Below are 17920 nucleotides of genomic sequence, written 5' to 3'. Positions count from 1 at the left end.
GGTGATGTTTGAGTTGAGTGGCTACAGCGCGTTCCAAAACCTTTGACAGAAAGGGTAGGTTGGAGATGGGTCTGAAGTTATTTAGGGTGTCAGGGTTTAGTCCAGGTTTTTTCAGAATGGGGGTAACAGCAGCAATTTTGAGGGATGGTGGGACGATGCCTGTAGACAGGGAGGAGTTTATTGTTGCAATGATAAGTGGAGAGAGAGCAGGAAGGGAGGCCTTGACAAAGCTGGAGGGGATGGGGTCAAGAGTGCAGGTGGCAGTTTTCATTCCGATGAGGAGTTCAGAGAGGTCAGTAGGGGAGACTGGGGAGAATTGAGACAGGGGATGGCAGGATAAGGGGGGGCAGGTGGTTTGAGGGGGAGCGGGTGCGGCGGTGGTCAAGCTGTTGTAGATGTTTTCAATTTTGCGTTGGAAGAATGAAAGGAAGGAGATGCAGTTGTCTATTGTGAATGACTGGGTGGTGGTGTTCAGGGGGCTGAGGAGTTTGTTTATTGTAGAGAAGAGTGCTTTTGGGTTTCCGGGGCCAGAGTGGATAATTTGAGAGTAGTAGGCGGAGCGGGCGCGGGAGAGGGCATCTTTATAGTGTTGTATGTGGTCCTTGTAGGCCTGGGAGTGAACTGTGAGACCTGTTTTATTGCGGAGTCTTTCAAGTTGGCGAGCACGAGTTTTCATCAGGCGGAGTTCAGGGGTAAACCAGGGAGCAGAATGGGTGAAAGAAACTGTTTTGGTTTTTATAGGCGCAAGTTGGTCAAAGCAGGAGGAGAGAGTGTGGTTGTAGTAGTCATTGAGGTCAGAAGGGGTGTGGAGGTCAACGAAGGGAGAAGTGGACATTTTTTCAGAGAGGGTCGATGAGAATGAGGTAGGTGAAAGAGCGTTTAGCTTACGGAAGTTGATAGTGCGATAATGCCTTGGTGCTGGGGTGGGGATGTTGATGGTCAGAGTGATGGCTAGGTGGTCAGAGAGAGTGAGGTCGGAGCCAGAGAGATGGTGCAAAATTAGTCCAGTAGAGCAGACAAGGTCCAAAATGTGACCACGGTTATGGGTAGGAAAGTTGACATGTTGAGTGAGGTTAAAGCAGGTGAGTAAATCAGTGAAGTCAGTGGTTAGCGTGGAGTCAGTGGAGTCCATGTGGATATTGAAATCACCAAGGAGGAGGATTGAGGGGGAGAGGGAACATAGCTGGGACAGAAAGTAGGAGAAGTCAGACAGGAATGATGGGTGTGGTTTGGGAGGGCGGTAGACAACAGCCATGACTGACTGTGTGTGACCAGAGAGTTTAAAAGCCAGGTGTTCAAATGATGGAGCAGATGAGATGGAGATGAGGTTGGTCTTGATGTCTTGTCGGTGATTTTGTCGGTGATTTGTCGGTGTTGGTCTTGAATATACAAATGGAAAAGCCATTTTGAGAAAGGTTATACACAAAAATGGACTCGTGAATTATTTAAAATTGTTGATGTAATGAATACAGTCCCTTGGACCCACAAATTATATGATTTAAATGGAGAAGAAATCTTGGGTTCATTTTACTCAAAAGAATTACAAAAAACACAAGTAAACAGATAATAACAACAAAGAAAGAAGTGTTTAGAAAGATTAATGGAATAAGAAGTTATAAACATCAATTATATTCAGAAGAGATAAATAAGAAAGCAATGGGGGCTTTTGATGATAAGAGATTTATTTTTAAAAATGGAATTGATAGTCTCCCCTATGGTCATAAGTATATAAGTGATAAGATATAAGTGATAAGATATATAAGTGATAAGATATATAAGTGATAAGATATAAGCGATAAGTTATATATATAATGGGTTAGGGATTTTAAGGGGCTACCGCCACCTTTTTCCATTATCAACCAGACTAAAGAGTGGAGGTTAAAAAGGTGTAGACACTCAGTTAAAATATATTAGATGTAGGATCGTTGATACTTGGTTCATAAGGCCAGAAGGATCATAGGTTTATAAGACCAGAAGAATCATAGGTTCATAAGGCCAGAAGGATCATAGGGGGTAGGGGTAAATATTCGTAGGGCCATTGTTTGAGTGGTCTAATGAAGGAGGATTAAGGATGGGTGTTAATGGGGATTAGAGGGTGGTCTAAGATCATTGAGACTTGGTTCATAAGGCCAGAAGGATTATAGGTTCATCATATAGAAGGATCATTGTTTGAGTGGTCTAATGAAGGAGGATTGAGGATAGGGTGGGAGGGAAAAAAAGGTGTTCAGGGGAAATGATAATCTCTAAAAAATTAATGAAAATTAACATGCAAGTCAATGGGGAAATGAGGGTGAAGAAAGAGGTGTTTGTTTTGAGGAAAATTAACATGTAAGTCAATGGGGTCCAGGATGAACATTATTACACTACTATGGTCATTTGTCAGAGTATTTGTGGATGTTCATTTGTCGGAGTATTTGTGGATGTCATTTGTCGGAGTATTTGTGGATGGTCATTTGTCGGAGTATGTGTGGATGGTCATTTGTCGGAGTATTTGTGGATGGTCATTTGTCGGAGTATACATGGATGGTCATTTGTCCGAGTATTTGTGGATGGTCATTTGTCGGAGTATTTGTGGATGGTCATTTGTCGGAGTATTTGTGGATGGTCATTTGTCGAGTATTTGTGGATGTTCATTTGTCGGAGTATTTGTGGATGGTCATTTGTCGGAGTATTTATGGATGGTCATTTGTCGGAGTATGTGTGGATGGTCATTTGTCGGAGTATTTGTGGATGGTCATTTGTCGGAGTATACATGGATGGTCATTTGTCCGAGTATTTGTGGATGGTCATTTGTCAGAGTATTTGTGGATGGTCATTTGTCGGAGTATTTGTGGATGATCATTTGTCGGAGTATTTGTAGATGGTCATTTGTCGGAGTATTTGTGGATAGTCATTTGTCGGAGTATTTGTGGATGGTCATTTGTCGGAGTATTTGTGGATGGTCATTTGTCGGAGTATTTGTGGATGGTCATTTGTCAGAGTATTTGTGGATGGTCCTTTGTCAGAATATTTGTGGATGGTCATTTGTTGGAGTATTTGTGGATGGTCATTTGTCGGAGTATTCCTGGATGGTCGTTTGTGGGAGTATTTGTGGATGGTCGTTTGTCGGAGTATTTGTGGATGGTTGTTTGTCAGACTATTTGTGGATGGTCATTTGTCGGAGTATTCCTGGATGGTTGTTTGTGGGAGTATTTTTGGATGGTTGTTTGTCGGAGTATTTATGAATGGTCGTTTGTCGGAGTATTTATGGATGGTCGTTTGTGGGAGTATTTATGGATGGTCGTTTGTCGGAGTATTTATGTATGGTCGTTTGTCGGAATATACATGGATGGTCGTTTGTCGGAATATACATGGATGGTCGTTTGTCGGAGTATTTATGGATGGTCGTTTGTGGGAGTATTTATGGATGGTTGTTTGTGGGAGTATTTATGGATGGTAGTTTGTCGGATTATTTATGGATGGTCGTTTGTCGGAGTATTTATTTATGGTTGTTTGTCGGAATATACATGGATGGTCGTTTGTCGGAGTATTTATGTATGGTCGTTTGTCGGAATATACATGGATGGTCGTTTGTCGGACTATTTATGTATGGTCGTTTGTCGGAATATACATGGATGGTCGTTTGTCGGAGTATTTATGGATGGTCGTTTGTCGGAGTATTTATGGATGGTCGTTTGTCGGAGTATTTATGCATGGTTGTTTGTCTGAGTATTTATGGATGGTCGTTTGTCGGAGTATTTATGCATGGTTGTTTGTCGGAGTATTTATGGATGGTCGTTTGTCGGAGTATTTATGGATGGTCATTTGTCGGAATATACATGGATGGTCGTTTGTTGGAATATACATGGATGGTCGTTTTTCGGAATATACATGGATGGTCGTTTGTCTGAGTATTTATGGATGGTCGTTTGTCGGAGTATTTTTGGATGTTTGTTTGTCGGAATATACATGGATGTCATTTGTTGGAATATACACGGATGTCATTTGTTGGAATATACACGGATGTCATTTGTCGGAATATACATGGATGGTCGTTTGCCGGAGTATTTATGGATGGTCATTTGTCGGAAAGCAGTGAGTTCTGTTAACTTCTGACACCATGTAAGATAACTGCTTTATTGTCAGGCTGTAGCTGCGTGTCGTGCTCTCGTGAGATCCGACACGATCCCTTTCGAGTAGGAAGGGCATATGGTATTTCACAAAACACGGAATCAAACACACACATGGAGCAGGAACAGCATTGCATTGCTGATCCTGACTCACGGACTCAACTCCCTCCTGACCCCCGACTAATCCCACAAGACGGGATAATTGGGGCCACCATAGAAGTATTGATCATCAGATCAAATTAAATATACGTTAATTAACACTTCATATGTATGTGCAGAATAAAACGAAGTCAGTACACTCCAAGATAAAGCTGAAATAATAAGGAAAAGGCACTAACAGATTTTTAAAAGTTTGGCTTTCTTTTTCGGGAGGATTCACATCAGTTTATTGGAAGATGATGTGTCCAGCATGATCTTCTTTTCCTCCTAATTATTTTCTTTATCCCAGGATGAGGAATACACAGCAGCAGAGGTGGACAATCCGGAAGCAGATGCTTTGGACAGAGCGACCCCAGAAGATCCAATGTGTATGTTGCACGAAGTAATGTAATAATTGAACAATTATTACAAACAAAGTAATGAACGTAAATGAACAGTATAATCATTGTGAACAATGATGCTCCTTAAGAGCTGCGATGCACCTTCGCTGGTATACTACATGCTTTCTCATTTTAAGGACACACATTCATGGGATTTAGCAGGAAATGTCTATTGTTGAAATTTTTGAATTTGAGGTTGGAAGGATGGATTCATTTCACACTGTGTGTGGTATGTGGTATGTGGTGTGTGTGGTTGTTACGTCCATATCTGGCTTTCAGAAGGTGGAACAAAGTCCTAAGGATCCAAGTGTCCACCTTCGTTTGGGTGAAGGACCTCAATTCTTCGACGAAATATGTGAAGATTTATTGTTCCCTTCACCACCGAATGTGCACGGAGGTTGTTTTCACTGCTGTCTGTTTGTCTGTCTGTGAGCAGGATATCTCAAAAGCTTGTGGACGGATCCAGACGAAATTTGCTGGACATATTGGGTGTGTGACGAGGAAGAATTGATTCGATTTTTGTGAAGATCTGACCCCAGATCCGGCTTCAAGGGCAAGGGGTTTTTATTAAATTTTTTCTTAGTCATTGAGATTGAGAGATGGGGCCAAAAATGACACACATCATGATATTTCATGAAGTTGTAGAAGGATTATGACAAAACTTGGACAAGGTGAGTGTGTGACGAGAACAAGTCGATTCGATTTTGATTAAGGTCTGGATCCAAATCTGGCCAATCAGTGGGATACCAAATGTAAACTGGTCAACCTGGTGGAGTGCCAGAGTGCCATTCATGTTCCCAGGGATTGATTTTAATATCACTGAAAGGTTCTTATTCATCATCACTGGTACCATTTCCGTTCTCTTCAACTTCTGGAGACCGTTCTCCCTGGGGACTGAATCCTTAATTAGCAAATGCTGTATTTTCCTTTTTGTACCTAAATATTATATCCAATCACAATGGTTTGGTTGCAGTGTTCACACTCGATGGGATCATTAGGTCTTGAATGAGTATTACTTCCTTGTTCACCATTATCACTTTTGGTGTGTGTGTGTGTGTGTGTGTGTGTGTGTGTGTGTGTGTGTGTGTGTGTGTGTGTATATGTGTGTGCACAGTCATGAATATTGGCACCCTTGCACTTTTTTCAAATAATTCACCATTTCTTCCAGAAAATTGTTGAAATGAAAAAATATTTTGGTATCCACATATGTATTTCTTTGGTTTGCAGTGGAACAAAACAAAAAAAGCTGAAAAAATTACTAAATCTTACCTTATTCCACGCAGAAATCCTAAACTGGCCCGGGCAATATAATTGGCACCTTTTCGAAGTTGTTAGAATTCATTAGATTTCAAGCAGGTGATACTTCCTTACTTTGGAATTGAACTCACCTGTGGTGAGTTGCAGGTGCCTGCAATATAAAAAAATCACTCATTCAACCAGATTGAATAGAGAAAATGAGTTATTCTGCTGTTTTGTGTCACTGTGTGTACCACAATGAGCATGGAGAAAAGAAAAAAAACCAGAGAATTGTCTGACGTAGTCAGACACAAGATTGTCGCCAAGCATGGACAATCTCAAGGCTACAAGTCCATCTCCAGAGATCTTGATGTTCCTGTGTCCACTGTACGCAATGTTATCAGGAAGTTTAAGGCCCATGGCACTGTAGCCAACCTCCCTGGACGTGGCCGCAAGAGAAAACGTGATCGAAGATTGCAGCGAAGGCTTGTTCGAATGGTGGAGAAAGCACCTCAATCAACTGCCCAACAGATTCAAGCTCATCTTCAGAGATGAGGTACGACAGTTTCAACTCACAACATCCGTCATCAACTCAATGAAAGACAGTTCTATGGTAGGAGACCCAGGAGGACCCCACTGCTGAAAAAGCCAACTGGAGTTTGCCAAAACACACCTGAACATGCTAAAATCCTTCTGGGAGAATATCCTGTGGACAGATGAGACCAAATTAGAACTTTTTGGAAAAGCACATCATCTCTATGTTTACAGAAAACAAAATGAAGCCTTCAAAGAAAAGAACACCTTCCCTACAGTCAAACATGGAGGAGGTTCAGTGATGTTTTGGGGTTGCTGTGCTGGCTTTGGCACTGGGTACCTTGAATGTGTGCATGGCATCATGAAATCAGGAGATTACCAAGGCATTTTGGAGCGCAATGTTCAACCCAGTGTCAGAAAGCTGGGTCTCCGTCGAAGGTCACGGGTCTTGCAGCAGGACAATGACTCCAAACACACTTCAAAAAGCACTCAGCAATGGTTCAAGATAAAACGCTGGACTGTTCTGAAGTGGCCAGCAATGAGTCCAGATCTAAATCCCATTGAACACCTGTGGGAAGATCTGCAGTTGGTACAGCAGTTGTGAGAAGGCACCGTTCAAATCTGGGAGAACTGAAGCAGTTTGCACAAGAAGAGTGGGCCCAACTGCCAGTAGAGAGGTGTAGGAAGCTCATTCATGGCTATAGGAAGCTGTTGACTGCAGTTATTTTGTCCAATGTCTGTGCTATTAAGTCTCGGGTGTCAATAATTTTGTTAATGTCATTTCTTTTTATTCTCTGATTTAAAAGGATATATTGTGGCGGACACGATGGCTCGCTGGCGTGGTGACATCATTCCACGCACCAATGGGGTGTCGGCCATGCCCGAGGGGTAGGCATGGCCTCGGGATATACACTGGGCTCACAGCCCCGAGCAAGTCAGTGCTACAGTTTGAGCTTTACAATAAAGACTCTTTTGATCCTACGCGTTGTGGCTTACCTTCTTTGGCAAACAAGTTGCGTGCGTAGCACCACGCTACACTGGTGACCCCTTTTGGTTCAGCCGTCGCTGACCACAGAACGCGTCATGGCCAGCAACGCGGTCGCGGTAAAGCTCCCTGAGTTTTGGGAAGCACAGGCCGAGGTATGGTTCGTGCAGGCCGAAGCACATTTCCAGCTTCGAGGAATAACGGCGGACGAGACGCGTTACTATCACGTGATCGCCGCCCTCGGGCCCGGCACGGCCGCCCGAGTCGTGTCCATCCTGCGGCACCCACCGGCAGAGCACAAGTACAGGGCGCTCAAATGTCTCCTCATCGCCACGTTCGGCCTCACGGAGTTCGAACGGGCGGACCGCCTCCTGGACCTTCCTGAACTCGGCGACACACGACCATCGGTACGGATGGACGACATGCTCTCGTTGCTGGGTGACAAAGCCCAGGATTTTTTATTCCGGGCGCTTTTTCTATGCCAGCTACCGGCACAGGTACGCCTCGCGTTGGCCGGTTCCAAAATAGAGGAACCCCGCGCTCTGGCCGTCGAGGCCGACAAGTTTTTCGCGACTTGTGACATGCGGGCGAGCTTCGGTGCGGCCGTCGTGGATCCCGAGGCTGATGCGGCTGCACACCTCATGGATCCCGAGGCTGATGCACATGCACACCTTGTGGCCGCCGCCACGCCCTGCCTACCACCACTGCAGCGGCAAAAGCCGCGGCCTCCGCCGCTCCCGCCACAAGCCTGGTGCCGTTTCCACGCCAGGTTCGGCCACAAGGCTAAGAAGTGTTGCCCGCCATGCTCGTTTGGCAAGTCGGGAAACGACCGAGCCGATGCTCGGTAGCGGCCCTGAGCGTCGGCATTTCCGGCAGCCTCTTATTCATCACGGACACCTTGTCCGGGCACCGCTTCCTCTGCGACACAGGAGGGCAGGTAAGCGTCATCCCAGCCCACGCGTCCGACAAGCAAACCGCGGGCTGGGGCCCCGCGTTGCTTGCAGCCAATGGTACACCCATACGCACATTCGGGAAGCGCTGCCTCTCCCTGCGGTTCAGAAGGCAGCACTTTCAATGGTCGTTTGTAACCACCAGCCTGCCCATGGCATTGCTCGGTGCAGACTTCCTATGTGCAAATCGGTTGTTGGTGGACGTGAAGCACAGACGGCTCGTCCAGGGCGAAACCTTTAGCTCGCTCGCTTGTTCGCTGAGCAGCTCATTGAGCGGCTCACCGAGCGGCTCACCAAGTGGCTTGCTAAACGGTTCCGTCCCGGCGAGTTTGCTTTGTACGCTTCTGGCAGCGGATGACTTTACCCGCCTCCTCGATAGTTTCCCGGCCCGCACGCGGCCCACCTTCTCGGCGGTGGCCGTCAAGCACGGGGTGGAGCATCACATCCCCACCGTCGGGCCACCGGTCTACGCCCGGGCACGCCGCCTCGAGCCGACGAAGCTCGCGGTGGCGAAAGCGGAGTTCGCTACGCTGGAGCGGCTGGGCATCGTACGGCGCTCCAACAGCGCATGGGCATCGCCGCTGCACATCGTGCCGAAGCCCGGCGGGGGATGGCGGCCATGCGGAGACTACCGCCGCCTCAACGATGCTACCACCCCCGACTGCTACCCGGTCCCTCACATCCAAGACTTTTCTGCCCGTTTTTTTTTTTTTTTTTTTTTTTTTTTTTTTTTGTATACAAGATCGAGGCTCGTGAAAGAGCGAACATTAATCACACAGAAAGACAAACAGACACACAAAACAAATAACATCGGGAGCGGTAGACAAGATGGGGAGAGAGGGGGAAGGACACAAACACAACATTTGAGAGAGGGACCGAGAGACATGGAGACATCGAGAGAACTGTGGGAGGGAGAGGGCTTTGGGGGGGAGGCATGGGAAGGGGGGGGGGGGGGGGGGGTGGGAGAGGTATAAAACATATGGACACTGCCAAGACTTCCAGGAAAGAAGTTGGAATTTCAAACAAGGTGGATCTGGGGTGAATTAGTGGGGGTAGAAAAGATCAAGGTTTTGGATGGGGGAAGATAAGAGATGGTGGTGAACAGCTGTTTTGAAGACCTGGAGGGAGGAGTGTGATTGAAGTGAGTGTGGGAGTTTGTTCCAGAGGCGGGAGAAAAGAGGAATGAAAGAGTGAAGGTGAGCAGAGAGCCGAGATTTCGGCAGTTTAACCATCAGAGGGTGGCTGGCAGATCTTGTGCGACCTGTAGGAATATTTGGGGGACAGAGCACAGAGAGAGCTGGGGGAGCAAGGCTGGAGAGGAGTCGGTAGAAGACAGAAAGACCACCTACCTGCCTGCGGTGAGTGAGTGAAAAGCCCTCAGAGATAGCTTCATCGCGGGAGATTCCAATGATTCTGAAAGCTTTGGATTCAACAGCGTGAAGCCGAGCCAGGTGTGAGGCAGGAGCACCAGCCCATAGGGGAGAACAGTATTCCATTGAGCTGCGGATGAAAGCCTTGTATGTGGTGAGGAGCTCAGGTGTGCCTAGGAAGGACTTCGCACGACGGAGGATGCCCAGTCGGTGACTGGCTTTGGAGGCCAGCTTGGAAATGTGGTTTTCCCAAGAAAGATCATGGCAGATGGTGAGACCCAAAAGCTTGAGCGACAGAACTTCTTGGAGAGGATTGTTGAGAAAGTAGATGGGAGGGTTGTCCAGTCGAACTTTTCGGAGAGACATAGTAAGAGTGTGAGATTTGTCAGGATTGAAAGACATGTTCCACATGTTTGACCAGTCTGTGATTTTGTCCAGGTCTTCAGAGAGTGAGGAGGCTGCAGACTGCCGATCTGAGGGAAGAGGAATGGAGCGGCAGAGAGTGGAGTCATCAGCAAAGAGATACAGAGGATTTTCCAGAGAGTCGGAGAGATCATTGATAAAGACCAGAAAAAGCACAGGGCCCAGCACACTGCCTTGGGGATCTCCATCCTGAACGGGAAGGGGAGAAGAGAGAAATCCATTCAGGGCCACACGTTGACTACGACCAGAGAGGAAGTCCGCAAGCCATGCGTAGAGGTTTCCATGGATGCCATAAGAGGAGAGTTTGGTGAGCAGAGCGGGGTGCTCGACCGAATCGAAGGCACGAGATATGTCAAGGGAGACAGCTCTGATTTCCTGTTTGGCAATGAGGACCTCCATCCATTGTTGAGACAGCAGAAGCAGCATGTCCAGAGTAGAGTGACCTGGTCTGAAACCAAATTGATGATCAGAGATCAAGCCATTGGAGAAGAGGAAAGATTTCATATCCGAAGCAATGATGGATTCTATGACTTTGCTGATAATTGGGAGCAGGCTGATTGGTCTGTAGTTGCAAGGATCTGTTTTTGCACCTTTTTTGTGTAAAGCGGTAATGTTTGCTGATTTCCAGGATGCTGGCAGATGACCTTGAGCAAAAGATAGGGTGAAAAGAACAGAGAGAGGGTGAGATAGAGCGGCAGAGCAGGATTTTAGGACCCGTGGGCTGATGCCATCTGGTCCAGTTGCAGAATCAGAGTCGAGGTTTGACAAAAACTCCTCCACCTTGTCAGGAGAGAAGGTCACAGAGTCCAGGAGCAGTTTGGTTCGACTGGGAAAGGTGGGAACAGAGAGAGATGGGTTTGGGACTAAGGATTTTGAGGCAAACACAGAGTTGAGGCATTCAGCTTTGTCACGTGCGATGTCAACTGTGTGGCCATTTGAGGTAAGGGAGGGGATGGAGGGGGAACAAACACCAGAAACGGATTTGACCAGACGCCACCAGGATTTGGAGGAAGGAGACAGGTTTGAGAGTTCATTCTTGAGTGAGGAGAGATAGTACTTCCTGGCACTCCTGAGGGTAGACACACACTTGTTCCGAGCTTGGTGGAAGGAACTGAGATTTCCTTCAGTTGGATTAGCCTTCCAAGAGGCAAAGGCAAGTTGTTTCAGGGCAACTGCCTCACCACAAGATTCAGTGTACCATGGACGGGAGGAAGGGTAAGACAACTGAAGGCGAGATGGGATAAATCTGTGCATGAGAGAGATCAGTTTGCTTTGGAAGAATTCCCAGGAAGAATTGATGTCAGAGGCAGTGGAGATGGGAGACCAATCCAGACGAATGATGGCTGCTTGAAGACCGTCCCAGTCGGCCTGAGTGAAATGCCAGACTCGTCGACGCTGAGGAGGCTCTCTGAGAATGGCCAGAGAGATGTCCACTTTGACAAGCACATGATCAGAAGAACCGATTGGAGCAGAATAAGAGCAGCAGACATTAGCAGGGAAGTTAGTCATAACCAAGTCTAGAAGAGAAGATACTCCATTGGCTGAGATCCGGGTCGGGAAATTGACAGATTGTGTCAATCCCAGTGAGTCACAGAACCCACACCCAACCAGGTGGCATTATGACAATTGAAGTCACCACATTGTTGGCGAAAATGTCCCTCTTCTCCAAGGTGGACCTCACCCGCGGATACCACCAGGTCCCTGTCAGGCCAGAGGACATACCGAAGATGGCCGTCATCACACCATTCGGCCTCTTCGAGTTCCTGCGGATGCCCTTCGGGTTGAAGAATGCGGCTCAGGCGTTCCAACGGCTGATGGACAGCGTCTTGCGCGACTTGGACTTCATTTACGTCTACCTGGACAACATCCTCATCGCAAGCGCGTCCCGTGAGGAGCACCTCTGCCATCTCCACACGCTCTTCGAACGCCTGGGCCGGCATGGCCTGATCGTCAACCCCGCCAAGTGCCGGTTCGGCGTCGCCGAAATCGACTTTTTGGGGCACCGCGTCACCAGGCACTGGGCCATCCCCTTACCGGCCAAGGTGGAGGTGGTCAGGGGGTTTCCGCGCCCCCGCACGATCAAGGGGCTCCAGGAGTTCCTGGGCATGGTGAACTTTTACCACCGTTTCCTGCCCCGCGTCGCCCAGCTCCTGCGCCCCCTGCACGAGGCCCTCCGGGGGAAGCCGGGCAAAGGTGACATTGCTTGGACCGAGCCGATGGACGCGGCGTTCGCGAGCGCGAAGCTTGCCTTGGCTAACGCCACCATGCTCGCGCACCCGGCGCCCGATGCACCGATCGCCCTCACCACCGACGCGTCAGACTACGCGGTGGGCGCGGTGCACGAGCAATGGGTGAAGGGGGCTTGGCAGCCTCTGGCGTTTTTTAGCCAGCAGCTCCGCCCGCATGAACGGCGGTATAGTACCTTCGACTGCGAGCACCTCGGGCTTCACCTGGCGGTCTGGCATTTCCGCCATCTGGTCGAGGGCCGTTCATTCACGGCCTTCGTCGACCACAAGCCCTTGGTTTTCACGATGGCCAAGGTCGCCGAGCCGTGGTCGGCCCGGCAGCCGCATCACCTCTCGGCCGTGTCCGAGTACACTACGGACATCCGGCACGTCGCTGGGGAAGGACAACCCGGTGGCGCATTGCCTTTCCCGGTCCGTCACCCACGCGGTCCACCTCGGGATCGACTATGCCCGGATGGCGGCGGACCAGACCGCCGACCCCGACGTCCAGGCCTTGCGGACCGCCGTCACGGGCCTCCGCATCACCGAGGTGCTGTTCGACGGCGCGGGCATGGCCCTCTTGTGCGACGTCTCCCTCGGCCGGCCTCGCCCCATCGTGCCCGCCGGGCCGGGTTTTTGACGCCATCCACGGCCTGTCCAACCCAGGCACGAAGGCCTCCCAGAGGCTGGTCGCTGACAAGTTCATCTGGCATGGCCTCCGTACGGCCGTCCGCGAATGGGCCAGGACATGCCTCGCGTGCCAGCGCGCGAAGGTGCACCGCCACACCCAGGCCCCGTTGGCCCCGTTTACTGTGCCCGAACGTCGGTTCGACCACGTTCACGTGGACTTGGTGGGACCTCTGCCCCCCTCGCGGGGTTTCACCCACGTCCTCACCATGGTGGACCGCACCACCCGGTGGCCGGAGGCCGTGCCTTTGGCGGCGACGACGGCGGCGGACATCGTGCAGGCGTTCATCGCCACCTGGGTTGCCCGGTTCGGCGCCCCCTCGGACATCTCGTCCGTCCGCGGCCCCCAGTTCACCTCAGAGCTCTGGGGGGCGGTAGCGCGGGGGCTCGGCGTCCAGCTGCACCGCACCACGGCCTACCACCCCCAGGCCAATGGCCTGTGCGAGTGCTTCCATTGCTCCTTGAAGGCCGCGCTCCGGGCCACCCTCCGCGATGGCGGCTGGGTCGACAGGCTCCCCTGGGTCCTGCTGGGTCTCAGGACGGCGCCCAAGGATGACCTGCGCGCATCCACGGCAGAGTTGATCTTCGGACAACCGCTGCGGGTGCCAGGCGAGTTCCTCCCCGACTCCATGGCACCATGGTCCGCGGCGCAGCAGCGCTGCGCACTGCAGGAGACCGCCCGGAGGTTCGCCCCGGTGCCGACGGCGCACGGCCAACGCACGTCGCCCCGGAGCTTCATACGTCGGAGTACGTTTTCGTCCGCCACGATGCCCACCGGACACCGCTGCGACCCCCGTACGACGGGCCCTTCCGCGTGCTGGAGACCGGGGCGAAGCATTTCACCCTGGACATCGGCGGTACTCCTGACAGCGTTTCCGTGGACCGCCTCAAGCCGGCCCACCTCGACGTGGACCACCCTCCGCAAGCGGCTCGGCCCCCGCGTCGGGGCCGCCCCCTGGTGGGCGGATCCCCGGCACCGCCCAGCCCTGCCGGCACGCCACCCCCCTGTCCTGCACCCATTCCAGATGCTGCCAGAAGCATCCCAGATGGCATCCCGGCATCCCAAACGCCGCCAGCCGCCAAAGGGCGCTTCGGCCGGGTCATCCATTTGCCCCGCAAACTGACCCTTCAGGTGCGCGGGAATTCTGGGGGGGCACGTGTGGCAGGCACGATGGCTCGCTGGCGCGGTGACATCATTCCACGCACCAATGGGGTGTCGGCCACACCCGAGGTGTAGGCGTGGCCTCGGGATATACACGGGGCTCGCAGCCACGAGCAAGTCAGTGCTACAGTTTGAGCTTTACAAGAAAGACTCTTTTGATCCTACGTGTTGTGGCTTACCTTCTTTGGCAAACAAGTTGCGTGCGTAGCACCACGCTACAATATTAAGTTTTCAATCAAAACCAAAGGTTCTGTGATATTAACAGTGAAATAAAGAAATGTGGAGACCAAATACTTTTGTCAATTTCAACTTATTTTTCGAGAAAATTGTTAGTTATTTGAAAAAAGTGCCAGGTGCCAATATTTTTGGCCACGCCTATGTATATATGTGACGCGCCACGTAAAAAGGGGGTTTACGGGTGGTCCGAAAACGATGAAAAGTCAGTTTACCCAAGGAACACCCATAAGCCCCCTTTTCCCCTTTTCATGTGGCCCGCCATATATATATGTGTGAATGAATGAATGAATGATCGTTTTAAGGCCATTTTTCCCTGCTGGAGCATTTTTTCCCCGCTAGAGAAATTTCCCCCCGCTTTTTCCCCACCTAACCGCGAAGCCAACACCAGGCTGTATATATATATATATATATATATATATATATATATATATATATATATATATATATATATATATATATATATATATATATGTATGTGTGTGTACATGTGCATGTATATATTGTCAAGTCCATAGCCGATGAACACCAGCCTTAGACAGATAGCCTGTCGGTCTTACTCCGATGCAATCAAACTGAAACTTCGCAGTCAGTTTGTCGTGCGCGGGCGAAGAACCTGGGTGATTACCTGAACGGAGCTCACAGGGCTTTATCCAAAACCCACAGAACAAATAAACATGACACAACAAATAAAAGAAATGCCACAATAATGATTTAATGAAAGTAAATTTGCAAATTAATATTTTCATTTACAAAGTAAATTTACAATGTGGAAGAATTATAAATTAATATAATTTTTACAAAGTTGTCTTGTTCATTTTGACATGCTTTGTTGATTAGTGTTTATAATTCTTACAAAGTTGTCTTGTTCATTTTTGACGTGTTTTGTTGATTACTGTTTATAATTTTTGCAAAGTTGTCTTGTTCATTTTTGATGTGTTTTGTTGATTATTGTTGATAATTTTGACAAGTTGTCTTGTTCATTTTTGACCTGTTTTGTTGATTACTGTTTATAATTTTTACAAAGTTGTCTTGTTCATTTTTGAAGTGTTTTGTTGATTAGTGTTTATAATTTTTACAGAGTTGTCATGTTCATTTTTGACGTGTTTTGTTGATTACTGTTTATAATTTTTACAAAGTTGTGTTGTTCATTTATTGAAGTGTTTTGTTGATCACTGTTTAGAATTTTTACAGAGTTGTCTTGTTCATTTTTGACATGTTTTGTTGATTAGTGTTTATAATTTTGACAAGTTGTCTTGTTCATTTTTGAAGTGTTTTGTTGATTCGTGTTTATAATTTTTACAGAGTTGTCATGTTCATTTTTGACGTGTTTTGTTGATCACTGTTTATAATTTTTATAACGTTGTGTTGTTCATTATTGAAGTGTTTTGTTGATCACTGTTTATAATTTTTACAGAGTTGTCTTGTTCATTTTTGACATGTTTTGTTGATTACTGTTTATAATTTTTACAAAGTTGTGTTGTTCATTTTTGAAGTGTTTTGTTGATTAGTATTTATAATTTTTACAGAGTTGTCATGTTCATTTTTGACGTGTTTTGTTGATCACTGTTTATAATTTTTGCAAAGTTGTGTTGTTCATTATTGAAGTGTTTTGTTGATCACTGTTTATAATTTTTACAGAGTTGTCATGTTCATTTTTGACGTGTTTTGTTGATCACTGTTTATAATTTTTACAAAGTTGTGTTGTTCATTATTGAAGTGTTTTGTTGATTAGTGTTTATAATTGCCACAAGTTGTCTTGTTCATTTTTAACGTGTTTTATTGATTACTGTTTATAATTTTGACAAGTTGTCTTGTTCATTTTTAACTTGTTTGGTTGATTAGTGTTTATAATTTTGACAAGTTGTCTTGTTCATTTTGACGTGTTTTATTGATTACTGTTTATAATTTTGGCAAGTTGTCTTGTTCATTTTTGACGTGTATTGTTGATAAGTGTTTATAATTTTGACAAGTTGTCTTATTCATTTTAACGTGTTTTATTGATTACTGTTTATAATTTTTACAAAGTTGTCTTGTTCATTTTTGATGTGTTTTATTGATTACTGTTTATAATTTTGACAAGTTGTCTTGTTCATTTTGACGTGTTTTGTTGATTGGTGTTTATAATTTTGACAAGTTGTCTTGTTCATTTCAACGTGTTTTGTTGATTAGTGTTTATAATTTAGACGAGTTGTCTTGTTCATTTTTGACGTGTTTTGTTGATTAGTGTTTAAAATTTTTACAAAGTTGTCTTCAATTTAACGTGTTTTGTTGATTCGTGTTTATAATTTTGACAAGTTGTCTTGTTCATTTCAACGTGTTTTGTTGATTAGTGTTTATAATTTTTACAAAGTTGTCTTGTTCATTTTAACGTGTTTTGTTGATTAGTGTTTATAATTTTGACAAGTTGTCTTGTTCATTTTTGATGTGTTTTGTTGATTAGTGTTTATAATTTTTACAAAGTTGTCTTGTTCATTTTAACGTGTTTTGTTGATTCGTGTTTATAATTTTGACAAGTTGTCTTGTTCATTTTTGACGTGTTTTGTTGATTAGTGTTTATAATTTTGACAAGTTGTCTTGTTCATTTTTGACGTGTTTTGTTGATTAGTGTTTATAATTTTGGCAAGTTGTCTTGTTCATTTTTGACGTGTTTTGTTGATTCGTGTTTATAATTTTGACAAGTTGTCTTGTTCATTTCAACGTGTTTTGTTGATTGGTGTTTATAATTTTTACAAAGTTGTCTTGTTCATTTTAACGTGTTTTGTTGATTAGTGTTTATAATTTTGACAAGTTGTCTTGTTCATTTTTGACGTGTTTTGTTGATTAGTGTTTATAATTTTGACAAGTTGTCTTGTTCATTTTTGACGTGTTTTGTTGATTAGTGTTTATAATTTTGACAAGTTGTCTTGTTCATTTTTGACGTGTTTTGTTGATTAGTGTTTATAATTTTGACAAGTTGTCTTGTTCATTTTTGACGTGTTTTGTTGATTAGTGTTTATAATTTTGGCAAGTTGTCTTGTTCATTTTTGACGTGTTTTGTTGATTCGTGTTTATAATTTTTACAAAGTTGTAATGTTCATTTTTGACGTGTTTTTTGTTTCCCACACAGCGCTACCAACCTGCTTATTGTGTGTATGCCTCCGTGGATCTGTTTACTGTGATGATAACAAGTTAACCAAGATCCCGTCATTACCCAAAGACACTTCCTACTTCTATGCCCGCTACAACGCCATCACATCGGTACACAAGAAAGACTTTGAAGGATTCAGTATGTGGCCTTTCCTTCTTTGAATGACCTTCTTCATCCTATCCTTTTGTCCCCTGAGTGCCATTTATCCCATTGGGAATAACTGATTTTTTTGTTAAACTTAAGGTTATACACACTATGATCATTTCACGACAATTTCAAAAGAAGCCTTCAACCTTCACAGCTGCTGAATGCTCTCGCCGATGAGTTTGAACAAGA

General features: G+C 46.5%; 1 protein-coding gene across 1 annotated transcript in view; it reads left to right on the top strand.

The window, feature by feature from the left end:
* LOC137438265 (epiphycan) overlaps window positions 1-17920 on the top strand; it is a 188698-nt gene that overhangs the window by 73744 nt on the left and 97034 nt on the right. Inside the window, exons 3-4 of the mRNA XM_068133381.2 lie at window positions 4558-4636; window positions 17564-17722. Coding sequence (XP_067989482.1) covers window positions 4558-4636; window positions 17564-17722 — 238 coding nt within the window. The remainder of the gene's footprint in view (window positions 1-4557; window positions 4637-17563; window positions 17723-17920) is intronic.

The sequence above is a fragment of the Myxine glutinosa genome, chromosome 12 (genome assembly GCF_964187855.1).
Source record: "Myxine glutinosa chromosome 12, kmMyxGlut1.1, whole genome shotgun sequence".
NCBI lineage: Eukaryota > Metazoa > Chordata > Myxini > Myxiniformes > Myxinidae > Myxine > Myxine glutinosa.
Note: the sequence above shows the minus strand (reverse complement) of the source record. Positions and strands in the feature narration are given on the sequence as shown.